We start from the raw sequence: 27,853 nt of genomic DNA on the forward strand, positions 1-27,853 counted from the left end.
TGCAGTCTAAAATTATTTATGGCATTATGAAATTATGAGGTATAGGAGTTTTTTGTTCTTTGTTTTTCTCTTTTGTGGGATGTCAGAGATTCTAAATCGGCTGTGTGGCCCAGAGACCCCCATTTTGACCCCATGCATTGTTTGTTTTGTTTGGTTTGGTTTTTCTCTGCCTCTGAGACTTTGGGTGATTTCTGATGCCCTTTTTAACCAGAACTGTCTTTATACTGGGTTTTAAAGATGAGTTTCTTGGTTTTAGCATTAATAGGATTACCGTAGAAGGCCTAGAACATACAAAAGTACTTGGGGCCCTCTCCCCATCACCCCCCCCCCCCCCCCCCCCATCACTCCTCTTGAGCTATCTGAAACAGTATGCACAGTTGTTTACTTATTGAAAAGATACTGAACACACCGCTGTGTTGCCTGGTTTTGCCACCATGGGAGTGTGTGGTGCAGGATGGAGTTAACAAAACCCAGGCAGTAGGGAGCCGGGGGCTGATAGCTGGAGAGGGGGATAGATAGAGCAACCTAGAGATGGAGGAGGCTTAAACGGCCTGTCAGTCACCGCCTGTGGGATTTATATAGATTTTGATACCAGAAAATGGATTTGTTAAAGAGCCTTTTTTTTTTTTTTAAAGAGATGTAGCCTGAAGGCTTTTTGGATGGAATAGCATGCTTGAGATTTATTTTAGAATAAGCCAAAGGAAGGAGGTGGAGGTCCCCATGAAGGATATGGGTCATGAGTTGACTCCTGTTATACTTCAGGGGGCATGGAGGCGTATTATGCTGCTCTGTACCCTTGGAAATGTGCTTGGAGCTTTTCTGAGAGAGGGCATCATTACACCTCACAAGATTTATTCTGAAATTAACCATAAGTAAAATCTTAAAGCCAAGTTATTCTTGGGTTACTATGTACAACCATATCCACTGATCCATGTTTATTATCATATACAACAACATAGGATGTGGATAAAGATAAGAACAGTAGAGTAAAACTGGGTAAACATTAGAGTTCGTTCAGTTTCACTACACACGTGTGTGTTTGTCTCATTTATGTTTCCCATGTTACTGTCATTGTACAACGTGAGTTTTAATTACTGTGTGTTATACCAACCCACAGATGTACCAAAGCGTAATTGCAAAGCCTCTTCCCATAGTTTTCCTGGTATTGGAAACAGCGCTATAAGTGTTTGGCTTGGTGTTGCTGGCCTGCAATTCACAATCTCCTTTGCCTCAGCCCTGAGTGCCGGAGTTACAGCCACCACCTCGACCCCCAGCTCATAGTGTGTTTTTTTAATCCAAATCACCCTGACAGTTTCCGACAGTTGTATTTGGAGGCATGTTTCCAGAGCTTGCCATGTCGGCTTCCGAAGGATTGACCCAGTTTGTACTCTCACTTGTGAAGGCACAAATATCCGCCTCATTCTTTCAAATCCCACCGAACCCACAATATGAGTGCATCGCTCCTCCTGTGTGCTCTTGCTGTGTGCCTGAGTCTGGCAGTGGAACTGGGAAGATTGACGTAGGCTTTTCTTCACCAGGACCTAGAAGAGCAATTGGATGAGGAGGAGGGGGCTCGGCAGAAGCTGCAGCTGGAGAAGGTGACAGCAGAGGCCAAAATCAAGAAGATGGAAGAGGAGGTTCTGCTTCTTGAGGACCAGAATTCCAAATTTATCAAAGTAAGACCATTTCCATGCAGTAGAATCTAGAGGAGAGCTTGGCATACTCACCAACTGTGGCTTCAAACTGAAAAGGAGGGGCGAGAAAGTTCTGGAGAATTTTAGCTGCATTTACTTCCTCTGTAAGGCTTCCTGTCTGGAGTTCTGAAGACAGTCAGATGTCCTTACAATCTTTTCCCGTCTGTTCATTTACGCCACTTGTATCACCTGGTACTCGGGCTCTAAGCACCAGGCAGGCACCAGGAGAGCGCCTGGCTACCCTGGGGAGATGCAGGCCACTGGATCAGCAGGGCCCAGTTACCCACTTTTCCTCACATCACAGTAATCCCAAACTCAGGGTGTAATTTTGCATATCTTTTCTGAAATAGGTTGTTTTTCTACTTAGGAAAAGAAACTCATGGAAGATCGCATTGCTGAGTGTTCCTCTCAGCTGGCTGAAGAGGAAGAAAAGGCAAAAAACTTGGCTAAAGTCAGAAACAAGCAAGAAGTGATGATCTCAGATTTAGAAGGTTGGTGTCAGCCAGAGACGCTCAGGACAGGGACTCAGGGTGCTGGCGTCAGAACAGTCTCGGGAAGCGGGCACGGTGACTGCTGTGACAAGGACATCACTGTTACCGTAGATCTTTCTGGTCGCGTCACTTAGTGTCCGATGGAATCGAACTAGGATGGTTTCCTTCTTTTTAAACTTGCCTTTGGTGAACTTGGTTGGGGTGGAAATTGATTCCATAGGCCAGCGACATTCTGGACATTTGATCCAACACTGCATGGAAGCACCAGGGGATACCTCACAAGGGACTGGCCAGATGAGACCCTGGAGAGGAGCAGTGTCAGCAGCTCTGGCAGAAATGATGTCATGATGAGACAGCTGCAGAAGAAAGGACAGAGGCAGTGAAGGGCACATAAGCCTGTCCTTGGTCCCGCAGCTAGTGAGCGCTGTCTGCTCAGGCCCCACAGGGGTGTGCCCGCTAGCTTTCTTTTCTTTCTTTTTCTTTTCTTAAACTTATTTATTTTTATTTCATGTGCATTGGTGTTTTGCCACAGGTGTCAGGTCCCTTGAAACTGAAACTATAGACAGTTGTGAGCTGCCATGTGGGTGCTGGGAATTGAACCTGGGTCCTCTGGGAAAGCAGTCCCTGCTCTTAACTGCTGAGCCATCTCTCCAGCGCCCACTAGCTTTCTTTTCGTATTCCAGACAGGGTGTCTCTGTGTAACAGCCCTGGCTGTCCTGGAACTCTCTTTGTAGACCAGGCTGACCTCGAACTCACAGATCCACCTGTCTCTGCCTCCTGAGTGCTGGGATTAAAGGTGTGCATCACCATGCCCGGCCTGCTACTAGCTTTCTTAATGCATACTTTATCAATGGGGGGAAAAATGGGATTGTGTTTTGTCTGTTTGTTTTAAATATTTCAGGGTTGGAGAGGATTTTTGGTGGTTTTGGGTTTTTTGGTGGTGGTAGTTTGGGTTTTTTGTTTTGGTTGGTTGGTTGGTATAGATAAAAGATAGAATGTCAGTATAAACTTCTCTGCTACCCTTTGGGTCTTCTGCTGAAGAGGTGCCCATGACACAGATGTGTCCATCCAGTTATCCTGTGGCATGCTTTTAGCAGAGAGCTCCTGCTAAGGAATTCAGGACTCACAGGTCACACTGCTGGAGCCAACAGTGGGAACAGAATTGGTCGCCAGCCTCTGTAGCAGAGAGGCTGGGGAGACACGTGGCCTCTGCCCACTCCTCTGTCACCAGGGTTCTAGGACCAGGGAACTAGGGCTAGGCAGTGACTGTAGCCCTCCCCTGTTAGTGCCCTTTCCAGATCATCTTGGCTCTTAACAATGTAGACTCACTTCCCCAAAAGGGGAGATCTTTAGACACTACCCAGTTTCTCTTAAAATTCTATCCACATACTCACTGATCTCACCTCCAGGCAATCTTGGTAGGTCTCAGATGACCAAGCACTTGACTTGGGGTTAGCAAGGCAGGGACCACATCCACTCACTGTGTGTGGTCTGCAGTGTGGTGAGGGCTGCTCTCTCTTGCCTTGCAGAACGCTTGAAGAAGGAGGAGAAAACACGGCAGGAGCTGGAAAAGGCCAAACGGAAGCTGGACGGTGAAACCACCGACCTGCAGGACCAGATTGCCGAGCTGCAAGCACAGGTCGATGAGCTCAAAATCCAGCTGGCCAAGAAGGAAGAGGAGCTTCAGGGAGCACTGGCCAGGTCTGCAGTGCCAGCACACTCGGGGACAGTTGGATGGGCAGCCTGCATTCCTGCATCTCAGCCCATGTCTGGGAGCATGGAAGAGCCCAGGGAACAAGATGTGGCTTCTTTAATGTCGGTTATGACATAAGTTCATAAAAAACCCAGCCTAGTGGTACATAATTTATATCAGGGCAGCAAGGTCTCATAAACCACTGTCAATATTTACACTTAAAATAATTGTCACATCTCAAAATCCTGGAAGGGTCACACCAGACAGCAAGCTCCTTTACCACACCAGATATTTTCTTTTCTGTGCATTACAGATTAGTCTCTGTGTTTTGGAACGTTCAAGGAAATAACATTTCAGAAATATTTCCTTTCTTGTTCTATGATCTGATATTTAGTCCAAAGCTATTTGAAATATTGAAACCATTTCAGATATTTATTTCTGTCTAGTATCTCATTTTAAAGAGTGAACTACATGACTACATGGTCTTGGAGCTTAATTTATAACATGTTTTAATTAAGAATGACTTGTAATGGGGCTGGAGATGTATCTCAGCTGGTAAAGTACTTGCCTGCCATGCAGAAAGCCCCAAGTCTGACCCCAGCACTAAGTGTAAAGGTGCATGCCTGTAATCCCGGAGGTGGAGGCAGGAGGATCAAAAGTTCACCGTTCAATGAGACCATGTCTCAAATTTGAAAAAAAGAGAAAAACATCTTACTAAAATTTCCTGGGCCTTGCCACATTGAGTCCAGCCAAATACTTTCTGACCTGGAAATGGGCCTTTTCACTTGGGAAACTCTAGAATTAAATACTGTTCCCCACCAGAACCCTCTGCCAGCACTGAAACCATGCGTGTAAGTACAAAGATATGCCAAAGAGAGGGAACTAGAAGGTGTGAAGGTTGCAGGCCTGGACCACGGGTGTGCTCCCGCTGGTGGGACAGCCCCCTCCAGCAGGGTTCCGACCATAACATCTCACTTCTGAGTACACTTTAAAGTAGAGAAACACATCTCTCACTGCCCCCGACTGCTGGTTCGGGACCTTCGACGGTCATTTACCTGGGAACCTAGTGCACCCAGCGGGCCCTCAGAGGGGTGCTGTCACTAGCATTGGTGTTGTGGGAGGACACAGCCCAGCCCCGCGCCACCTGAGTGCCTTGTACCTGGATCTTTGACAGAGGGGACGATGAGACGCTGCATAAGAACAACGCACTTAAAGTCGTACGGGAGCTGCAGGCCCAGATCGCTGAGCTCCAGGAAGACTTTGAGTCCGAAAAGGCCTCGAGGAACAAGGCTGAGAAGCAAAAACGGGACTTGAGTGAGGAGCTGGAGGCCCTGAAGACAGAGCTGGAGGACACTCTGGACACCACGGCAGCTCAGCAGGAACTACGGTGAGTGTGAGGGGCTGCTGTGCCTTGCATGGCTTCAAGATGCCATCCAATGGCCTGTTTCGCCTTGGGAGGATGACGGGGAAATTGGTGAGGAAGAAGCTGTGGTTGTGACCAACCAAACAGCAAATTGAGAGATGTGAGATGTGGTCAGCGCTGCGGTCAGAAGGACGGGGTAGCCATACCCAGAAGGGTTGCAGAGAGGTGTATAGAGGACAAGCAACGGGACCAGAGGGGAAGGCGGGATAAACATGACACAATGGAGTGGCCTGGCACCTACAGGCGCTGCAGTTGCCATGTACAGTGGAAGTCAGGCAGATGAGGAGGAGAGGGGACAGACGAAAAGCCTGGAGAGGCAGCCCAGAGGAAGAGTGCTTGCTGAGCAAGCAGAGGCCCTGGGCTCAGTCCCCAGCACCAAAGAAGAGGGATACCCAGGCCTCAAGCATGGGTATGCACTAGACAGTGTCCCCTCCCCCAGGAGCCAGGCAGGGGCTATCCCCACATGCATAGATGGACACAGCCTGAGAAGGGTCCCAGGGAGGAGCCTGTAGTTGTCGGCCAATAGACAGTCACAGCTCAGATAGGCAGGGCCACTGGCATGTAGATGTCATCGTGAGGCCACCGGGACACAGCCCACCTTGTCTCTGCCTCTATTTACCACTGTTCCTTCCGGGTACCCTGAATCCAGGCAGAAGGGAACCCACACTGCCTAGACTAGTGAGTCAGCCTGGTGTGCACACACGCCAGTGGCCAGGATGTGGGTGATGGAGGAGCCACCATTGCCCTGGTGTGAGGTTGCAATACTGGATAAAGTGAAGGGGGGTGGGTTGGTTTTGAATACAGAAATCAGGAGACGTAGGAATGGAACCGAGCACCAGAAGGGAGGATTAGAGTGCTGAAAACCAGTATTCTCCCCCTTCCCAGAAGAGTCAGGATGTGACGCCTGGATCTTCTCATAGACCAGGAACCCTGGGAAGAATGACATGTCACGGTGTCTAGATAGCAGGTTGACCTTGGAGAACAGTGAGACCGAGGTCAGACCCAGGCTTCGGGGGCACTCAGTAAAGACACTCACGGCCAGCCCAACACATCGCCCAGGATTTGGGCCTTCAATGTGCATTAGCATTTTAGGTTCCGGCCTGCTTTCCAAAGGTTCTGCTTTATAAAAGTCTAAATTTGCAGAAGTACCCACTCCCAAAAGACCGTTTTACTTTCATTTCTTAACAAGGGTTGAGGTATGTGCCCATGTGTGCAGATGTGCAGATACCTGAAGAGCTATAAGCTCAGATCCCTGGAACGGAACTTACAGGCAGTTGTGAGCCACATGGTGGAGGTGCTGGGAACCGAACTCGGGACATTGGCAAGAGCAGTATACACTCTTAACTGCAGAGTCGGTTTCTGGCCCCTTAGATGGGCTTTTGACCACAACTCTGACCATTCTCCTGTTGGTCTCTTGAAAAGATCAACCTATACTGAGAATAGTCCACACCTGTAACTCCCAAGTGCCTGGGTGACTGAGGCAGGAGAGTGCCCACCATGAGTTTGAAGCTAGCCTGGGCTAGAAAGAAATTCTGTACCAAGCGTGTGCTCAGTTGTGGCACACACTCGGCATAGCTGTGGCTGTCCTGCAGCCTGGGTGTGTACCTGTTAGAGTGCCTGCTCACCCCTGCATCATCTGCTGGTTTTCCCTGACTGTATCGTGGTCATGGGATTCTCTTCTGTGCCGAAACTCCATAGGAATTGAAGTTGTTGGGTCTGGGGGAGAGGCTAGAGCTAGAGTTCTGAGACTTTGGGGTCCAGTAGAGACCAGGATCAAACTGACAAGTGGTTGAACTGGTAGCTGGGTTTACTGGAAGTCTGATAAGCAGGACCCTGACCACCAGGTAGGCTGAAGTAATCTTGGTGGAGAGCTGGAGGAGAACAGGCCAGACCAACTATCTGAGCCAACAGGCCTTGAGGCTGAATTGGGCTTTGGTGACTCTTCTGTTGAGACTACATTTAACCACAGAGCTGGCAGCTGCAGCGGCCCTTTCTTGGCAGTGACCTCTGCCCTCTGGTCTCAGCTGTTCCACTGGTGAGAACAGGAAGGGGAACGTGGCATTGGGAGTCAGTCGACGTGGGTTATGCATCTGAAAGCAAACAGTCATCCAGAGATGCCCTTCAAGGTGGCTGTGGGGCTTGACAATCAAGACATGCCAATGTGGGTGTTGGCAAGAGCGGGTTCACCTTACTCGTTTCAGTGCGCAGAGAGGTGGGCAGTCCAAGGGCCTCCCACGTGACAGGCAAGAGCTCTACCACAGAGCTGTATCGCAGCTCCTGGTTTCAGGCTCTAAGCCACGCATGTAAGCATGATGCTCAGGTTGGCAGATTTCAAAAAATGACTTCTCGGAAAAACATGAAATGGGAGAGCCGGCCCTGAGGGTGTGAGCATGGGAGAGCTGGCCCACTACTCATCTGTCGCACAGCAGCATGGGCTAGGGAGATGAGATGCTCCCCACACCCCTCCGTTCACCTGTACACCAGGAGAGCTGGTCCTACCTCTCCCCAGCTGCAGCTAAGGACAGACATTAGGTACTTACTGCTGCTTCGCAGAGCTAATGAGAAAGAAAGAGGCTTGCTCATGGTGTGGTGCAGGGTCCTAGTTCACCTTCCTAGCCTAGCTGCTACAAGCCTCTTGGGACTGAGGTACTTCAGAGGTTGGCTGAACTGAGGCAGGCGGCTTGGCATCACGTGTTTACAGTTCCTGACCTACAAGTGAGGCCAGACGGCACAGAAGGACTTGACAACCCTTGTGGACGTCACAGTGATAACGGTCGTGAGTCCACATGGAGGGCAGGCCGCACTGTTTCTAGGATTTCTGATGCCACAGTAATGGACGTGCCCACTTCCTGGAAACAGCATGTCTGGTGTTTGTCAGAGGACTTGCCGTAGGTTTACACTAAGCCCAAACCACAAGTAAAATGTGTTTTAGTGTAACCGCTTAGCCATTTCTGATCGGCAAACTTTAAAAACGTGTCCCTAGCACAAAGCGTGAGCAGGAAGTAGCGGAGCTGAAAAAGGCCCTCGAGGACGAGACCAAGAGCCACGACGCTCAGATCCAGGACATGAGACAGAGGCACGCCACGGCACTGGAGGAGCTCTCAGAACAGCTGGAACAGGCGAAGAGGGTGAGGACCCTGTCTGGTTGTGTCGCAGCAAACCCCCCACACCCCGACAGACCTAGTCATCTGTTGATGTGCTCCCACTGGCTAGCCCCAGCCTTTGTAGAGCCCTGCCGGCCCTCAGCTGAGGCCAACAGCCACTGCACCACGTTAGCCCTGCTCTCCTGTGCTCACCTCGGCCTCTCCCCTGCTCCAGGGTGGGCAGCCATCCTCGTTCTTCCCCACAGGCTTCCTCCCGCTTGCCGCTTTCCTCTGTTTCCCCTTCTGCTCAGCCACAGGCCGCCCACACTGTACAGGGTGAGGGTGTTAGCATTTAAGTGAGGGCCAGTCTCTGCTGCGAGTCTGGCTTCAGCATTAAAGGAAAGGAAAACTGAGGCTCAGCAGCACACGCTAGGGTCACCCGGCTAGGGTGGAAAGGCAGAGTAAAGCCACGTTCTGTGGCCACAGAGCCCCGGGTAGTGTCATCTCCCCCCTCAGCCGTGCTCAGAGAGACCCAACCCTGCTCCAAACTCAGGTTAGTAAGTTTGGAAAAATGTTTTTAACTAACAACTTGTTACTCACTGCACATAGTTGATTCTTTCTGCCCTATATGGACAAGAAGAATTACACAGTACGACAAGTATCTCACAGTCCATAGTTAGTGCCCCAACAACGCCGGAGGTGTGCCCCATCCAGAACCCTGGCTGCTCAGGATGGGTGTCTTCATGCATTTCTCCGGCACATGGTGATTGTAGGCTCCCGGTGTGCCCCACAGAACTCTGCAGACACAAGAGAGTGATTTTTATGGAGTGTTGAAAGACAAAAGCTCAAGAATTCTTCCTCCTCTCTCCTAGTTCAAAGCCAATTTGGAAAAGAACAAGCAGGGCCTGGAGACGGACAACAAGGAGCTGGCCTGTGAGGTGAAGGTACTCCAGCAGGTCAAGGCCGAGTCGGAGCACAAGAGGAAAAAACTGGATGCCCAGGTCCAGGAGCTCCATGCCAAGGTGTCAGAAGGTGACAGGCTCAGGGTAGAGCTGGCTGAGAAAGCAAACAAGCTACAGGTAAGCTGGTTCTGGAATGTTCTGCTAGGTACCTGGAAAGCATCATCACAGTGAAATATGGCAGCTCTTGAGTGTGTTTGGTGAAATAAATAATCCTTACTTTAAAGATTAAGACATGTGAGTTGTTTAGACCTGCCTGGTGCTACTGTGAATTGTGGCTGTAGTGGGTGTTTTTAAGCACAATTTCATCTTCTCTGTTAGTCTAGTTAACTAGAGCACTGGAGAGGCCAGCTTTACACGCGAGGTTAAAGGGTATATCGGTACAGCTTCTTTTTCCTAGTTTGATAGTTGTGGATTATAAGCCATAAAACGGAATACTCTTGGACCACCACCCCCAAAGTCGGTGTCTTTGTTGTTTATCCTAGAGAGATAAAGCTACACACAGGTTCAGCTTTAAAGCTGCTCCCTGTGGAGATGTGTGTGTGTGTGTGTAAAGCATTGGATCAGAGAGATACCTTCAGTGTCTAGTAAGGGCCGTCGGTGCGGCAAGTAGAGCAGCTTACAGACGAATCTTTGGTTGGAAGAGATGTTTATGCTGCTGCTGCACTGAAAAAAAATACAGATGTTGGTTGTTGCAGAGGCTCAGGTTCTCCCAGTGATTCAGTGGTTTGCTCCAGTCTGGGAACACGGGACAGGAAAGGACGCTGGAGCTAACGGACCCTGTGGTGGTCAGCTGTGTGCATCTGGAGAACCTCCAGCCCAGTCCCCAGCATGCACTCAGTTCCTTCAGCAGGGTGGTGACAGTGTGTCAAGTGTCACCCTTCAGGAATCCCATCAGACACTCAGCAAGTGATGGGTCCCTGCTGAGGTGGGTCGTGTGGGTGCTGTGCCTGGAAGGACAGCGGGATCTCAGCACAGGCCACACTGTCTGCCCAGATAGTCTAAGCACAGTGCGCCATGCTTTTCTTTTAGGGAATTGTAGGACCTGAAACCCAGGTTTCTGCATCCTGACCAGGGATGTCACAAGCAGGCCTTTTAGGGAGAGCAGCCTCTGGCCTGCTGTGTACAAAATTACCTGTTGTGCCTGTGGGGGGCAGGGGTGGGGGCTCGCAGATCTCTGAAGGTGTTCCTGAAAGGGGGTTGCTAGAAACAGTCCTCTAAGCTCTGCGTGGCTCGGAGGTGAGGTGAGCGATGGGGGTGGTTTCCTGGGAAGCGCTAGGCTCCTGTGGACGTGGGTGCTCCCTGCTGCTTCTTCATTCCAGCTCCACTTGCCGGGCAAGAAAGGTCACGGAAGCTTTCAGAGGTCTCCCTGTACCCAAGGGCAGCAAAAGAGTTCTCTGAAGGGCATTACTAGACCAGCGGAAATAGAAACATGGTTGTCTTGTGAGGTGTGCGGTGTGTCCTCTGTGCACTTCCTCTGTGACAGCACAAGCAGAGGACAAAGGGTGGCCTGCTGTCCCTCCTGAGTCCCTCCAAACCTGTGTCCACAACACTCACAGAAATAAAGTAAAAGGCATCGTAAACCATAGGGACTTTTTTTTTTTTTTTTGCTCTTTTGAAAATATTTTTAAGCTATATTTTTTTACTTTTATGAGTGTTTTGTTATCCACATATACCACTTGTGTGCCTGATGCCCACCAAGACCAGAAGAGGGCATTGGGGTCCCTAGGACTGGAGTTACAGGCCATCATGAGCCACCATGTGGGTGCTGGGGACGTTCTTCAGGAAAAGCAGCCAATGCTCTTACCCTCTGAGCCATCTCTCTGGAGATACCCTTCACTGAGGAGGAAAAGGAAGTATCACTTTATCCCTAGAGTCTGGCCATCAACAGCTATATATTCGTCCTGATTTTAAAAGCTGGGAGGATTTTTGGCTGATTACTAGGATGCTTATTTCCTTTGGAGTCCCTTAAAGAAAATTTCAAGTTCTGTAAGAACCTAAATGCTGTGTGCCCCACAGCACGTGCCTCATGTAGATTAACACAACAGAAAACGCCTGCTGGCCCACAGTGGCCCACCACACAGCCACGGCAGTGACTTCCAAAAGCTGTGGTTTCGGTTTTTGTCTGTTCGTGGTAAAAGTGAAGCCAGGCGTGGGCATGGCGTCCAAACGCCTCTGCCCTTTCAGTGGGAGACTGTGGTGAGGGGCTGAGAGCGGGTGTTAGCACTACTCCAGGTGGGAGGCAGGCCTTGAGCGTGCTAGTTAAAGTTCTCACACACACAGAGGCACCACACACGTGCACAAACATGCACTGCTCTGTTCTCTAGGAGCTGTGTTGGTAGATCCTTTCTCACTGTGGAACTGAACTTCATCCTTACCTCCTTGCAGAATGAGCTGGACAATGTCTCAACCCTTCTGGAAGAAGCTGAGAAGAAAGGTATTAAATTTGCTAAGGATGCAGCGGGTCTCGAGTCTCAACTGCAGGACACACAGGTATTCTGGGGGAGCGAGGGAGGGAGTAGGTGTGTGCTAGACTCTGAAACAGAGGACTTTTGGCGAACTGGTAGGAAGTTCTGCCCAGAACGTCTGCTGAGTGCATTTCTGTGATGACACAGCTGATGAGGCAAACACTGTTTCCGGGTTTGGGTGAGGGGCTCAGGATATGGGGGTAAAAGTCTCGGATAGAGAGCGGAGTAATTGAGCTGTGAGGGACAAGTTCAGCACCCAGTGCGGACGCTGTCACAGCCTCCCTCGTCAGTGAGACCAAAGGAGGCAAGAGCCCTGGGACACAAGCTGTAAAAATGTTCCAATCCAAAAGCAACAAAGACATGCTTGCATTTGTATGGGAGGATGGGGGGCAGTCAAGCTAAAAATAGAAAGGAAAAATGATTAATGGGGTGGCTGAGACTGGTTGTGGATCGGAATGCCTGCCAAATGCTGGGACTGAGGCAGGGGAGTACAAAGCAGGAGATTGGAGGGAGTGCAGCTCAGGGCATGTGAGGGCCAAGTGGTGTCACCTGGCCTGGGCTCTCGCTGAGAGTGGGGTCTGAGTGGCCGATGGCTGCAGAACTGCCTTGGGCGGTCATTGGTGTCACTGGGTATTTCTGTCCACAGAGGTACTTTCTTCTTCATGACGCAATTGTCAAGAGCGAGTTCTCTTTGTTTGGTCTTTTGATTTTCTGGCGGGGCTCGAGCCCAGGTTTGTTGATGGGGTAGCCTACACTCACTCTTAAACACACAGGAGCTCCTGCAGGAAGAGACTCGCCAGAAACTGAACCTGAGCAGTCGGATCCGGCAGCTGGAGGAGGAGAAGAACAGCCTTCAGGAGCAGCAGGAGGAAGAGGAGGAGGCTAGGAAGAACCTGGAGAAGCAGGTGTTGGCTCTGCAGTCCCAGGTGCGTGGTTTTTGGGGGGGTGAGCAGTGTGCCCTAGATGTGCTGTGAACAGCGGCTGGCCGGCCGTGTGGGACTCTGCCACTGCATTTGGGGCGGTTAATTAGGCTGCACTAATTAAGCTCACTGCATGTCCTCCTCCTAACGTTGCAACCTTTAAAGGCAGAATCGTGGCTTCTGTGAGGTTTCAGTCCAGCTGCCATTTGACAGCTTAGCTAAGGGCCCCTTTCCCGGGATTCCTTGTCAGTGTTGGTCTATGGAAAGCAAGTGTTTTTATTCTTGAAATGCAGAAATCAGACGAGTTTTTATACCGACCCTTTTTTCCTTACCCAAAACCTAGTTGGCTGACACCAAGAAGAAAGTGGACGATGACCTGGGGACAATTGAGAGTTTGGAAGAAGCCAAAAAGAAGCTGCTTAAGGACGTGGAGGCACTGAGCCAGCGGCTGGAGGAGAAAGTCCTGGCATATGACAAACTGGAAAAAACTAAGAACCGGCTACAGCAGGAACTGGACGACCTGACGGTGGACCTGGACCACCAGCGCCAGATCGTCTCCAACTTAGAGAAGAAACAGAAGAAGTTCGATCAGGTGAGGGCTGCACCCATGTCCCAGGCCTCCAAGACCCCACATCCTGGCCAAGCTTGTGCTTTTGGTTTTGGTTTAAGACAACCTTTTCTCGCTTAAAAGTAATACAATGTCCAGAAAACATAAAAGAGGAAGTAGGAGAAGGCCTTTGCATCCTGCACAGGTGAAGACCCACCATGCAGAGTTCTTGGCATGAGCACTGTGTCAGGCTTGGGAGTGTGTTGTCTGGGAATTCGTCTATATAAAGATACACTGTGCACAGCACCCAAGTGTCAACCTGAAATTCATTCATGTTTCACACAAGCCCATGCTTACAGCCCATACACACTTTGTATTTTACTGTGGCCTATTACATGAAGGCAGATGTGGAATTTTCCTCTTGGGCATTGTTGGCACTCAGAAAGCTTTGGAAGTCCATATAGGGATGGTCAGCCTGTGGTGGTATTCTTAGGGTGAGCAAGGCTGCACCATTAGTGAGTGGTGTTTTCACTGTGCCCATCTGCTCTTCGTAGCTGTTGGCAGAAGAGAAGGGAATCTCTGCTCGCTATGCAGAAGAGCGGGACCGGGCTGAAGCTGAGGCCAGAGAGAAAGAAACCAAAGCTCTCTCCCTGGCGCGGGCCCTGGAAGAAGCTTTGGAGGCCAAGGAAGAATTCGAGAGGCAAAATAAGCAGCTCCGAGCAGACATGGAAGACCTGATGAGTTCCAAAGATGATGTGGGGAAGAATGTAAGTTGCCCATAGCTGCGTGACAGGAAGGAGCGGGTGTCGTCTGCATGGGTTTGTGGACCCTCTTACCACCCCGTGAGTGATGGAAGACCCCCCTCGTCCCACTAGGCCCTCTGCACACCAGCTCCATGGCCAAGGAGAGGCTAGCCATGATAGATACCACCCCGTAAAAGTGAAGAGAAAATTCACTAGTGGTTCCATAGTCCCTGCCTAACCAACACTCACACGCCCTGTGGTTTGGGTGACTGCTGGGTTACCAAATGCTACTTCCTAAGGTTTCCTCTGCTCGCCCTGTGAAAGCTAACATGACCACAGTCCCCAAAGGGAATGTGTGACAGTCAGCACTTAGGTCTGCTTCAAGAGGTTGGGCAGGCCAGCTGGGGCAGAAGGTGGAGCACTCAGTACACACCAGGTCAGAAGGCTCACGTCTGTGGAGGACACAGAGAAGTGTCAGGCCTCCTGTGGCCATGCCTGCTTTTCAGACTAACCCCCTATATCACAAGTTTGCTGTGAGCCTTGCCCGTGTGCATGATCTCTTCTGAGGCTCCTGTAGCCTCACACAGCAGACGGGTGCCCCAGCACCCAGGTACGCCAACCCGTGCCTCAGCTCCATGTGGAGCTCTCTGATTCACTCATGTGGAGTGATTCACAGCAGTCAGAACTGCAGTTTTAAGTCACATCTCCAAACAGAAGCCTAGCAGCCTCTGCTCACCAATTCTGATGCTCCCCCTGCCTTAGGTCCATGAGCTTGAGAAATCCAAGCGGGCCTTGGAGCAACAGGTGGAGGAAATGCGGACCCAGCTGGAGGAGCTGGAGGACGAACTCCAGGCCACAGAGGATGCCAAGCTCCGCCTGGAGGTCAACATGCAGGCCATGAAGGCCCAGTTTGAGAGAGACCTGCAAACCAGAGATGAGCAGAGTGAGGAGAAGAAGCGGCTGCTACTTAAGCAGGTGGGTTGGGAAAGGCGTGCTCTTCAGAGCCCGGCTGTGCGTTCCGACAGCTGGCACAGCAGTCAGCCCTGCAGTTCACGCTGGGGAGCAGTAGCTGGAGAAAATTTGACTACTGAAGGACTTGGCTGTCACTGGGTTTGATTCTGTCTTTCTCTAGTGTCCTTGATGCTTAGACTAGGCTGCCTGTGAGAGGAAAGCCGTCAGGGTGCTCAGGTGTACAGAGAGGGAGGAAACTGCCCAGCAGATGGGGCACACTGCAGATTCCCACCACTTAGGTCCCATGGCCTCCTTAGATCACACCCCACCCCCACCCCACCCCAGCAGACTGGGATCAAACCCATGACTTTGCACACACTAGACAACCACCTTACCACTGAGCAACATCCCCTGCCCTTAAAGGTTGTTTATGAGGAAAAGAAAAGGCTTGGTACTTAATTTTTAATGTGTGTGTGGATGGATGGATGGATGGATGGATGGATGGATGGATGGATGGATGGAAGGAAGGAAGGAAGGAAGGAAGGAAGGAAGGATGGATGGATGGATGGATGGATGGATGGATGGATGGATGGATGGATGGATAGATAGATAGATAGATAGATAGATAGATAGATAGATAGATAGAGGGGGCGAGAGGTTTACTTTGAAAACTAATTTTGGATATTTTAAGTGTCCCTTGGAGTTCATGGGAACAAATCTTCATTTATATTTAATTTTATTTTACTGGTTTTGTTTTACTAACATTAACTTGATTAGTTCTTTATTGCTGGGTAAGTTACACAAATTTCATGAGTTAAAACCACATTTCTGGTGTCCCAGTTCCTGTGAGGTAGTGAGTGCTGGTGGGTTCAGTGCATTTTAAACAAGGTGCTGCTTTTTAAAAGCCGAGTCATCCTATTATATCTGCATCCTACATTTCTATATCACATTAGTAATACAATAGAGACTGGTGGGTGACAGGGACCTCTGCAGAAAGACAAGCTCCCCTTGTAAACCAGCACTGTCCTTCAGGTACGGGAGCTGGAGGCAGAGCTGGAGGATGAGCGGAAACAGCGGGCGCTTGCTGTGGCTTCAAAGAAGAAGATGGAGATAGACCTGAAGGACCTGGAGGCTCAGATAGAGGCCGCAAACAAAGCCCGGGACGAAGTGGTCAAGCAGCTTCGCAAACTTCAGGTAGGTGTGGCAGGCTTAGCTCTGCAGACAGGGTCCGGTGGCCTCACTAGAGCCAAGCATGTGGTTTTTACACAAGATGAAACTCTGGAGCTGGGAGACAGTGCAAGCACCCAACTGTCACACTGAGCTGCTGCTGTCTCCTCGGGTATTGGATTTGCCTTTGAGACAGAACTGGGGGGGGGGGGGGCACAGGAGGAACGTCTTTGCTGGAATTTGGTCCTGTGTCCCTCAACATGCTCAAGTAATGTTCTCCACCCAGCCACATCCCCAAAAGGATGTGACTTTCCTCCTCCAGGGCTGTGAATGTGATCTTTTCAGACAGCTCCAATCATCACTCTGCTGCCCAGAAGACAGTTTAATGGCCACAGTGAGAAAAGGAGATCTCTAGTTATTCATGATACCAAGCCAGTGCAGGGTGGCACCTCTCCTTCTGAGGTTGGGCATAGGCATTGCTAGGAAAGGGGGTGAGCTGGGAGCAAAACTTGAGGAAATTCTCCTTCCTTTAACTTTGTGATTCCACATATTGACCTTCAGCAACTCTCTCAGCCAAAGCCTTTGTAAATGTAAATGAGCCACCAGCCACTGCCTGACAGGCTGTGTGTGCAGAAGAGCAGCGGGACAAGCCGCCTGACAGAGGAGATGCCACAGGAACTGTTGCTTCCAACTGCACATGTGCAGACAGATCACAGACAAAGCCTCTGTGGGAGACTGTCTGTGGACAGCAGCTTTGTGGACAGTGGCTTTGCTTTTGTGTACTTTCTTTAAAGCTGAGGAGAGGCCTGAAGTTATAAGAGCATTTGTTGCTCTTGCCCAGGACCAACCTTTGATTCCCAGCACCCATCCACGTGGTGGCTCACGTGAACTAGACATACTCCAGCTCCAGGGGAATCTGTTGCCCTCTTCTGGCCTCCACGGGTACTGCATGCATATGTGGTACACATGCACTCCCACAGGCAAAACACTCACAAACTTGTTTTGTTTTGTTTTGGTTTTTTTGTTTTTTGTCTTTAGTTTTTCAAGATAGGGTTTTACTGTGTAACAGCCCTGGCTATTCTGGAACAAGCTCTGTAGACTAGGCTGGGCTCAGACTCAGAGAGATCTGCCTCATGAGTGCCGGAATTAAACGTGTGTGCCACCACCAACCATCTTTAAATTAAGAAAGATTTAAAGCTGAATACAAACATTTTTATTTTGGCTTGATAATTACAAAAAAAAAATTTTTTTTGATTGCCAAAAAAGGAAAAGAAATACTGAGTTTTTATTGGCTCTTGTTTATTGAGATGTGTTCACATACCATAGAACCTGTTTCATTTCCTTTGGTTTGGGGTTTTGAGTTGTGTGTTTATCCTGAGTTATAGAACCCAGTGCTAATTACAGCCCTTCCCAAAGAAGCCACATACCTATTAGCTGCCATTACCATCTCCATCTCTGCCACATCCAATGCAAATGTGCTGCACTGACTTGGTGTGTCTGGGTTTGTCTTCATTGGCCATGTCATAGAAATTAAATCCTACAATAGATGGATGTTTGTGGCTACTTCTTTCATGTAATGCTTTTCAAGCTTTATCCATGTTGTAGCATGAATAAGCATTTTGTGGCTTTATTACTGAATAATCCCATTGTATGGATATATAGATGAAACATATGCACATCACATTTTGTTCATCCATTCAAAGCTAGAAGCAGTGAGCAGTTTCTACCTTTTGGCTATCATGAATTTCACTAATATGAACACAGTCTGATTACTTTTCTATTGTGCTAAGACAGAAGGATCAAAATAACTTACAGAATAATGCGTTTAATTTTGGGCTCACAGTTCCAGAGGGTTAGAGCCCATGACCATCTTTTTGGGAGCATGGCTGCAGGCAGGCACAGTTCTGGAGCAGCAGCTGAGAGCACCCCCTGGAGCCAGAGCCAAAGGCAGAGGGGGCGGGGGAGAGTGCACTAATTGGGAATGATGTGGATGTGGGCTTTTGAAAGGCCACACCCCTTGTCCTTCCCAAACAGTTCCACCAACTAGGGACTGAGTACTCCAATCTATGAGCCTCTGGAGACCATTCTCATTCAAACACCACACCCATCCATTTGTATGGCTGTGTGTTTTCAGTTTCCTGATCTTTTTCTTTCACCTGAGTGCCAGATAACACAATATTTGTTTTTAACTTTTGGTTTTATGTCTGTTTGCTTTTAGAGACAGGGTCTCACTGTGTGGTCTTGGTTGGCCTCCTAACTGCTGGGATTAAAGGTGTGCACCACCAAGCCTTCCTTTGTGTTTTAACTTTGGCGGTTTTATCCATGGTGACTGCTGCACTGTTCTGCTACTGACAACATAAAAGCATTTTGTTCTCTCTACGTCCTTTCCAAACATTGCTAATCTGCATTATTTAGCTCTAGCTATTTCAGTAGGTGTGAAATGGTACTGCATTGTGGTTTGTGTCCTTCAAATGTGTGCACATGCTCATGGGTACTGAGGCTAGATGTCACCATCGTCCTCTGACACCCCACCTTGGTGTTCTTTAGTTCTCACTGAACCTGGACCTCAGAGACTTAGCTGGACTCCTGGCAGCAGGTTGCAGGAATCCTCCTGTCTCTACATTTAAAAAACATAAATGTCCTTTGATCCTGCCTGGGAGTCTTGTTAGCTGTAATGGCTTTTTTAGTATCCTAAATGAAGGTATCCTAAGTGAAGGCCATGCCATAAACCCACTAGGTTTATTCCTTTCTTCCCTGGTTGTGTCTTTCTTGTCTTGTTGAATTATCTGGGCTTTCCACTTCGGGGTTAAGCAGGAGCTTTTGAGACTGGGCCTCCCTACTCTTCAAATGAAAGCCTCCTTCTTTTCAGTGCATGTTGAATATTGTTATAATGAAGAGGTGATTAGATCAGATTCGACCTGCAAATGCTGGGGTGACATGGGTTTTATATTGATGCATTTGTGTCTGTCACACAACAGGTGACCCACTTGGTTCTGGGGTAGATTCCATGTTGACATGCTTCCATGCAGCGTGTTTGCTCCTGTGAGGATTTTACAGTATTTACACGGCGCATCAGGCTGTGATTTTGTGGTAGCTTCTTATTTCTGTATACTTGTACAATGAAACAATTCTGAGAATGAAAACGATTCTCGCACGACCTTTGTATCTAACCTCAGGCACAGATGAAGGATTACCAGCGCGACCTAGAAGAAGCTCGTGCATCCAGAGATGAGATTTTTGCTCAGTCCAAGGAGAGTGAAAAGAAACTGAAGAGTCTGGAAGCAGAAATCCTTCAGTTGCAGGAGGTGTGTTTTCTTGGTCGTCCACACATTCAGCAGATGTTTGTGCTTAGGACCACTCTGCGATTATTATTATTACTATTATTATTACTATTATTATTATTATTATTATTATTATTATTATTTTGTCACCTTTGTGGTATGGCTGCAGTTCAGCACAAATGCTACACTCTGTTGCTTGCTCGGGTACATTCCTCTACTGGCTAAAGGCAGGAGAGCTGATTAGTAACTTGTCCACAGCCCCCATGAGAAAGGAGAGATCATTATTTAACGTGGGAGCTTTGAGTCAGCACCCCAGTTGCTGTTTCAAACAGAAGTACTGTTCTGTTATAGTAAGAGACATGGGCTTCATTCATTCCAGAGGGGAACATCATAAACAAGTAATTTTCAATCACCCTTTCTTAAGGTCTCCATCATGTGTAGCATGTAGAATAGAATTCAAGTCATGTAATAAGGCACTCTTGAGTATATACATCTCTGTATATATTTTCAAGATCTCCTCAAAAGATAGTGACCCGAAATATTGGCGTGAAAACGGTTCCTATGAGAAAGCACCAGTCCAGGCGTACAGCAGCTGGGGAGACACAGTTAGGCAGGGCTAACGAGAACAGGAGAATGAAACCCGGATGAAACATGGAGCAGAACCCCCAGGTTTACCCTGCACGCCAGCTTCCGTCCTTTCATGTTTGCTATTCTGTTTTTTGTTTGTGTCTATTTCCCATGGGTAATTTTCCCTTTCTGCGAGGTGTGCGCGCATGCTCCTGGGAGTGAAGCCAGGGCCTCCAGCATGCTGAGAAGATGCACTCTACCACTAAGTGGATGACTCCTGAGCTTGGAGACATTTGTCTATCATTCACAGAAAACACACAGATTTTGATACAGGGTGATTTCACTGTCAAACTTAATTCTGTATTTTTCTAATTTCCAGCAATGGCTTCTTTAATCCACTACTTTAAAAGTGTGGCTTACATTTCCAAGTACATGGCACTTACTTTCTTTGTGGCTTTCTAGTTCAGTAGCTCCAAGGCTTAGAACATGCTGTGATTTGGTGTGACCAGGGTTTCCATGGGGCTCAAGGTTAAAGCTCGTGCTCCGTAATTGTAAAGAACAGGCGAGAATACTGGGATATAGCCACCACACCAGTACAGTGCAACACTTCCTTGGTGGTGTTTTCTTTTAGAGGTCTGGGAGCACATCTCACCTCAGCACTTAGCCAGCCCTTTCTTGTAGACTGCAGTGTGGGGAAGCATGACTCGAGTGAGGAAAGAGGTAATGAGCAGGTCTAACTCAGTCAATTCATATAGGAGCTGGCCTCATCTGAGCGAGCCCGCAGACACGCCGAGCAAGAGCGAGATGAGCTGGCTGATGAGATTGCCAACAGCGCCTCTGGCAAGTGAGTCTCCGGGCAGCAGGGATGGGTGTCTAGGAAGCACCGGCACTCAGCCTACCCTCTTGGGCCATGCTTCTTTGCCCTCAAGCATGTGCACTCACAAAGGCTGGGGACAGTCACCCGACATTCAAAAGTTAAGTGGGCTTGCTCATCTGTTCAGGTCTAAAGATGACCACAAGTCTGGATAGACTCAGGCACTGCCTGTCACACACAACACACATGTATGTCCACACTTGTGCCAGTCCAGTGGCCTCACACACAACAGACACCATAAACTGCACTGACCTGGCACTCCAAGGCCTCACTTTCAGATTCATTGGCTTGGCAAGTAGCTTCCTTATAACCTTGCTCTGATAGATATCCTGGCTGCATTCTGGAGGCAGAGGTAGCAGCAGGGAGGTCACTGGCAAGTCATCACACTGGTTCAGAGGACAGTGCCAGGACCAGGAAGACAGATGTGGGCAGGGAAGAGAACTGGGTGAGGTTGGGGCTTGTCCATGTTTCAGGGATAGATGGGGGGAAGACACCCTCAGGAGTGATGCCCAGGTCATCCAGTGACCTCACAGTTCTCAGGCTGTGCGTCTCTGCTGATGCCCTTCCTGTGCCTAGGTCTGCCCTGCTGGATGAGAAGCGGCGCCTGGAGGCTCGGATTGCACAGCTGGAGGAGGAGCTGGAGGAGGAGCAGAGCAACATGGAGCTGCTCAACGACCGCTTCCGGAAAACCACACTCCAGGTGCGAGCGGCCTGTCCCTGGGAGCCGCGCGTTGTTCCCACGCGGGTTAGCTAACCATCTCGTCTCTCATAGGTGGACACACTAAACACAGAGCTGGCAGCGGAGCGCAGCGCAGCCCAGAAGAGTGACAATGCCCGTCAGCAGCTGGAGCGACAAAACAAGGAACTGAAGGCCAAGCTGCAGGAGCTAGAAGGGGCTGTCAAGTCCAAGTTCAAGGCCACGATCTCGGCCCTGGAAGCCAAGATTGGGCAGCTGGAGGAGCAGCTTGAGCAGGAAGCCAAGTAAGATGCTCTTGTAGGCCTCAGACTGCCTGCCTTGACTGCTGTGGGCTGACCAGGCTCCAGGCCACATTAAGACACAGAAGTGCCCCTTACCATAGGAACACCAATGCAGGGCATGTCCCATACCGTAGGAGCACCAATGCAGGGCATGCATGTCCCTTACCATAGGAGCACCAATGCAGGGCATGCCCCGTACCGTAGGAGCACCAGTGCAGGGGATGTGGTAGCACAATTAGCCTGTGCCCTGCATAAGAAGTACAAGGCCCTGTGAGAGAAGTGCTCAGAGGCTGATGCTCTGCCTGGCCCCTGCTGGAAGACATCCTACTGCCCTGTGACTTCCCAGCACCCTCACTGTGAGGTGCTCATTCTCTAGCAGACTAGAAATGCAATGTAGCACAAAAGCACTTATCCTACCCCCCACCAATGACGCATGGTGAAACTGAGTGTTGCACAGGACAGAATGAGCAGACGGCTACAGCACCCCACAGACCCACCTTGTTGGGGAACATGGGACCCAGCAGTGCAGGACCTGTGTTAGAGTCCAGCACCCTCCCTACCTGCAGTCCCAGAACTGCGTTCTCACTCCATCGGGCAGGAGTGTGTGCAAGTGGGATCAGTGAGATGTGGGTAAGGCTTTGACTGACTGACAAGTTCTAACTTGCCGGCTGACCTGACCCACCAGGCCCAGATCCAGGTAGGAGGCAACTCTTCCCGTCTGCAGGGACCCTCCCTGCCAGCCGCCTCTAGATGGCCAGCAGTCCCAGGGACCAGTGGTGGTTGATTCCACGTCTGTGGGGTGTGGGGTGTGGGGTGTGGGGTTTTCATCAGCTCCAACAGCTGCCAGCATTTTTGATTTTTGAGGCAGGGTTTCTCTGTGTAGTTTTGGTACCTGTCCTGGATCTCGCTCTGTAGACCAGGCTGGCCTCGAACTCACAGAGATCCTCCTGGCTCTGCCTCCCGAGTGCTGGGATTAAAGGTATGTGCCACAGCTGCCCGGCTTCTTTTTCTTTTTAAGTGATGACCACAAGTCTGTTTAATATGACTAATAGGTGTACGTGATACATACTGTTCAGGACACTCAATACCTATGTGCACAGGAACAAATAAATGCTGTGTTACATTGAAAGGCAACCCCTACTTCAGGCTGGGGGGTGGGGTGGGGGGTCTAAAAAGGCATTCCAGTGTGCACAGTTTTCCAAAGAAAAAGAACTTCAAAAGTATTTCCCCATTTAAAATTAATTTTTAAAAAAGGGGGGGCGATGGTGGTGCACTCCTTTAATCCCAGCATTCAGGAGGCAGAGGCAGGAGGATCTTTGTGAGTTCGAGGCCATCTTGGTCTACCAAGCAAGAACCAGGAAAGGCGCAAAGCTACACAGAGAAACCCTGTCTCGAAAAAACCAAAACAATTAATTATAATTAATTAATTAATTAATAAGATTAATTTCAAGACTTAAAGCCACTGTGGTCATTTTGACAGGGAACGGGCAGCTGCTAACAAACTAGTCCGTCGAACAGAGAAGAAACTGAAAGAAATCTTCATGCAGGTTGAAGATGAGCGGCGACATGCGGATCAGTATAAGGAACAGGTAGGAGAGGGCTGGAGAGATGGCTCAGCAGTTAAGAACACGGGCTGCTCTCCCAGAGGTCCTGAGTTCAGTTCCCAGCAACCACATGTCAGCTCCCAACTATCTGTAATAGGACCTGATGCCCTCTTTCGGAAAAAGAGCAGGTGGGAGAAAACCAGGTGGGGTGAAGGTCGCCACCCCGGAAATGCTTCAGGAAACAAGTCAGAATTGAGAAAATGTTTTTGAAAACTCTTAATTGTGGTGTTTCAACTGGCATGCAACATCCCATGTTTCTACCAGTTACAATGAGGAAAGAACCACTGAGGCTTTGAGGTGTGAGCCCTGGACCAAATTTTAAAGTCACATTCAGCTTCTTCCACTAAACTGCTTCACAGGCAAACAAGTTTTTCCCAGTTTCACTTCTGTGCCTAGAATAGTTCAGGAAGCTGGATGGAGGTAAACTGGGAGATGGTAAACAGCAGAAACTGGGGGTGTGTGAAGAGCACATGTCCTGGTGCACACACCCTACTCCGAACACACAATACTGAAGTGCTCACCCATACATGCCTGGAATCCAGTAGAGATCAAGATCAGGTCAAGAGCACCCCTTGCCTGCAGCCTGTGCATGCCTCCCCTGCAGTCTCTGCACACTTTGAACACTGCTGGGGGATGGCTGCCTTTGGCCAAGACCCTCGGGGCCTTTGCTTCCCTACTTACCAGCTGTAACCGTAAGGCACCAAGCAGTAGTCCCTGAAGTCTAGGCGCCATGGTGGTGTGTACTGCACTCTCCCAGGGTGGCTGGGCTTGAATCCAGTGTGCTGTGGGAACAGCCATGCTTCATGAGGGTGGAGGCATCTGGACAGTGTCTTTGTCCAGCGTACTGGCCTACATGTGTGGATAGAAAACTAGATTGTTTCTTCTACAGAAACTCGGGGGTTAGGCAGTTTTTAGCTCCTGATTGTGTAGCTTGCTCTATAAATACTGGCTTTTGCTAATTGAAGGTATATGGAAGAGCTTTGGACCAGCCCTGAACCATGTGCATGCTCACAAGATGTCACACAGAGTCATGCTGACCTAGATTCTGTTTGCCTTTCCTTCCTTTAACTCCCCAAGATGGAGAAGGCCAACGCCAGGATGAAGCAGCTTAAACGCCAGCTGGAGGAAGCTGAAGAGGAGGCCACACGTGCCAATGCATCGCGGCGTAAACTCCAAAGGGAACTGGACGATGCCACCGAGGCCAATGAGGGCCTGAGCCGTGAGGTCAGCACTCTGAAGAACCGGCTCAGGTAAGTGTTCAGCGAGGACATGGTGGGCTGGCAGGCTTACTCTGTGGAGGCTCATGGTTGGAACCCTTGCAGTCAAGATTAATGACCTTTGTAGTAATGAGTGGGGGAAGCAGAGAGGCAGAGCAGCGGAACACATCAATCTGCAGTCTGGCCTGGTGTTGGTCCACATCCAGACATCTACATTGGAAGAGAAGCCATACCTCCACACGGGCAGGGCAAGAGCTCCTGGTAGGACCTGATACACCAGCACTCCTCACTGCTCCTCTGCAGGACAGTGAGGAGGTCACAAAATGAGAGTGAAAGGTACACACACACTGCCCAGAAAAGCCGGTGAGCCAGCATAGGCCTCTGTCTAGGGGCAAAGGCTGCAGTGTCTTGCTTCTGTGTGGCCAGTAAACTGAAACTTTTTTTTTAAGGACTATGAAATACAAAAACAAAGCTTATTAAAGTTTGGCTCTCTGGCCTTTCAAGGAGGGCTGTGGGGAGACAGAGCTTCACCTTAAGCAGTCTTCCTTACCAAATCTATCGGAGGCCTTCAGGGTAGAGCATTCCCCCACCTCTACCTGCAAGGCTGCGATGCCCCAGGCTGGGGTAGGGGTAGGGGAGGAGAATGAGCATTGTCTGGGGTTGGACAGCCCAACAGCACGTGCTCCTGTACCCTCTCCCCCAGGCGGGGTGGCCCAATCAGTTTTTCTTCAAGCCGATCTGGCCGGCGCCAGCTCCACATTGAGGGGGCGTCACTGGAGCTATCGGACGACGACACAGAAAGTAAGGCGAGTGACGTCAATGAGACGCAGCCACCCCAGTCAGAGTAGCCGTGGGAGGCTGGAGGCGACACAGGACAGGCCGGAACTCAACCCAGCGCTAGCCTGCTTGGGCCCTGCCCTCGGGAATGGCAAGCTCCGGGATTCCTCACAGGCAGATCAACTGTGTCTTAAGGCTCTGCGGCCTGCTCGGACTGTATCCTGCTTCAGACTAGGTACAATTGCCCCCTTTTTATATATACACCTCCACCAGACATGCGTATTAAACAGACTGTCTCATGGTTGCATCTATTTTCCATGTATTCATCAAGAGACCACTTTATGACACATTAAGAGGAGAGAACCCTTTTTGAAACAAATTCTAGACCCTTGGTTGCCAGTCGCTGGGCCTGGGGCTGCCCCAGGATCGTTGCTCAGTTGCTCTGCATGCTCTGTCGTACTGACAGGTACCTTAGTTCTGTGTTCATGTGGCCCTGACCCCTCAACCACCCAGTCTCCTAGAACATTGTGATCCTTCCTTCGCTGTATCATTTCCTTTGACTAATGAGCAAACTGTGAAAGGGGCTTTGGAGGCTTAGGAGGGGTGGGTTGGATTGGGGAAGCAGCATCGATTTGGGGTCATCCTGCCCATCTCCCAAGGGGTGGCCCTGCCCCTCAAATTTATGGTGTCCCCACCATCTCATGTGAATAGTCTTTGGCCCAGGGCTGTCTGCGCACAGAGAGGGTAGTGGCCACAGCACAGCACAGGCACCCCAGGGGGCAGCCATCACAGTGACTTCCAGGCCATCTCCCAAAGTGTCTGGCTTGCTGGGATGAGGAACCACTGTGACCCTTGGGAAGCTCACAGAAGTCCTCTCCAGCCAGCCAGCCCCTCCTGCTGACCTTGCAAATTCAGCCACTGCTTTGAGCCCAAAACGGGAATATTGGTTTTGTATCGGAGGTGTGTTCCACGTTTGTCAATGAGGTGTAGGACCTCGAAACCAGATGCCATCTGCCTGAATGTTGACATGCCAGTGGGTGTGTGATCCTTCCTTTTTCCTTTTTCCTTTTCCCTTCCTTTGGACAGTGTTACAGTGGACACTTAGCATTCTGGTTTTGGTTGATAGTTGAGCAAACTGACATACAGAAAGTGCCTTAGACACTACAGTACTAAGACAATGTTAAATATATTATTTGCCTCTATAACAACTTAATGTATTAAGTTTTGACTGTGCTTCATATCATGTACCTCTCTAGTAAAGTAGTATAAACAAACATTCAGTGACAGCAAATCAGTGTTAATGACAAATCCCGATCCTTGGCAATGTGCTGGAAAACACAGACCTTTTGGGTTAAAAGCTTTAACATCTGTTAGGAAGAATTTGTCACATGGTTTGGAATCCTTGATCTCCCCTGTATGGATGTCCTGGCTGTTGACCACCAGACACCTGACTGCAAATATCTTTTCTTGTACCCCCATATTTCTAGACAATGATTTTTGTAAGACAATAAATTTATTCATTATAGATATTTGCGCCTGCTCTGTTTACTTGGAGGAAAAAGCACCCGTTGAGAACAAACAGACCTCAATAAACAAGAATAATCATGTGAACATGGAATCTGTTTCCTCACCTTCTGTTCTTGGTTGACCATCTGTGACCTGACTGGAGGGGGCGTTACGCACACCTGATTCCTGAACCAGGTCTCCCAGAAACCAGCAAATGCTTGCAGCCTTTGATGCCTGTCAGCAGGGAACAATGGAGGAGGGCTTGGCCCCATCAGTGAAGACTAGGTCAGAATGTTTGTAAGGGGTCCTAGAAGTCTGGACTGCATGTTTAGACAGAGTGCATGTGGGACACAACTGGGGAGGAGCTGCTGGCTCCCCACAGGCAGTCTTTCTAGTGTGGACCATCTGGGGTTAGAGAAACCCCAGGGAAGCATGAGGTGAGCACGCCGATGACTCCAGTGTAAGCCTAGTAGACGTGCAAACCCAGGAAGGTACATTTAGGCCTCCTGAACACAAGGACGTAGGAAACTGTTCCAAGCACAGGAGAAGACAGGAGAGACAGACTCTGTGGATCGAGTCTAGTTCCTGAGTCCACAGAGACACTAAGTAAAAGGAACCACTGATCCCTAAACACTTCCTCACTTTGTAGTTCAATGTACTTTGAAGATCTCTACTGTACTACTAGGCACATTGTAATCACAACACTGCGCAGATTCCGAGCCTACCGGCTTGAAGGCACACTTCCAAAGTCCTGATACCAGGAAAACTCCAGGCCCTCTGTTCCTCATCAGCTAAGATGTCCTTCTATCCAACAGCCCTATTGCTCTGGTTTGACTGACCCACAGCCTGTTATCCCAAAGCCAATGCTACTGCGGGACAGGTGTTAAATACAAGAGGAAGAACCCTAGAA

At 49.5% G+C, this 27,853-nt stretch overlaps 1 protein-coding gene across 6 annotated transcripts in view; it reads left to right on the forward strand.

The window, feature by feature from the left end:
* Positions 1–27,055, forward strand: part of Myh10 (myosin heavy chain 10) — a 127,347-nt gene extending 100,292 nt beyond the window's left edge. For all 6 annotated transcript variants that reach the window (XM_036198117.1, XM_036198120.1, XM_036198114.1 and 3 more), the window contains 19 exons: positions 1,539–1,676; positions 2,062–2,185; positions 3,715–3,886; positions 5,053–5,265; positions 8,285–8,429; positions 9,257–9,463; positions 11,732–11,836; positions 12,585–12,737; positions 13,075–13,323; positions 13,833–14,045; positions 14,784–14,996; positions 16,005–16,166; positions 19,316–19,444; positions 20,743–20,831; positions 21,438–21,561; positions 21,634–21,842; positions 23,320–23,428; positions 24,521–24,693; positions 25,364–27,055. In XM_036198117.1, coding sequence (XP_036054010.1) covers positions 1,539–1,676; positions 2,062–2,185; positions 3,715–3,886; positions 5,053–5,265; positions 8,285–8,429; positions 9,257–9,463; positions 11,732–11,836; positions 12,585–12,737; positions 13,075–13,323; positions 13,833–14,045; positions 14,784–14,996; positions 16,005–16,166; positions 19,316–19,444; positions 20,743–20,831; positions 21,438–21,561; positions 21,634–21,842; positions 23,320–23,428; positions 24,521–24,693; positions 25,364–25,508 — 3,072 coding nt within the window. In that variant the 3' untranslated portion in view covers positions 25,509–27,055. The remainder of the gene's footprint in view (positions 1–1,538; positions 1,677–2,061; positions 2,186–3,714; positions 3,887–5,052; positions 5,266–8,284; positions 8,430–9,256; positions 9,464–11,731; positions 11,837–12,584; positions 12,738–13,074; positions 13,324–13,832; positions 14,046–14,783; positions 14,997–16,004; positions 16,167–19,315; positions 19,445–20,742; positions 20,832–21,437; positions 21,562–21,633; positions 21,843–23,319; positions 23,429–24,520; positions 24,694–25,363) is intronic.
* Positions 27,056–27,853: the final 798 nt, after the last annotated feature.

This window comes from Onychomys torridus, chromosome 8 (assembly GCF_903995425.1).
Source record: "Onychomys torridus chromosome 8, mOncTor1.1, whole genome shotgun sequence".
Lineage (NCBI taxonomy): Eukaryota > Metazoa > Chordata > Mammalia > Rodentia > Cricetidae > Onychomys > Onychomys torridus.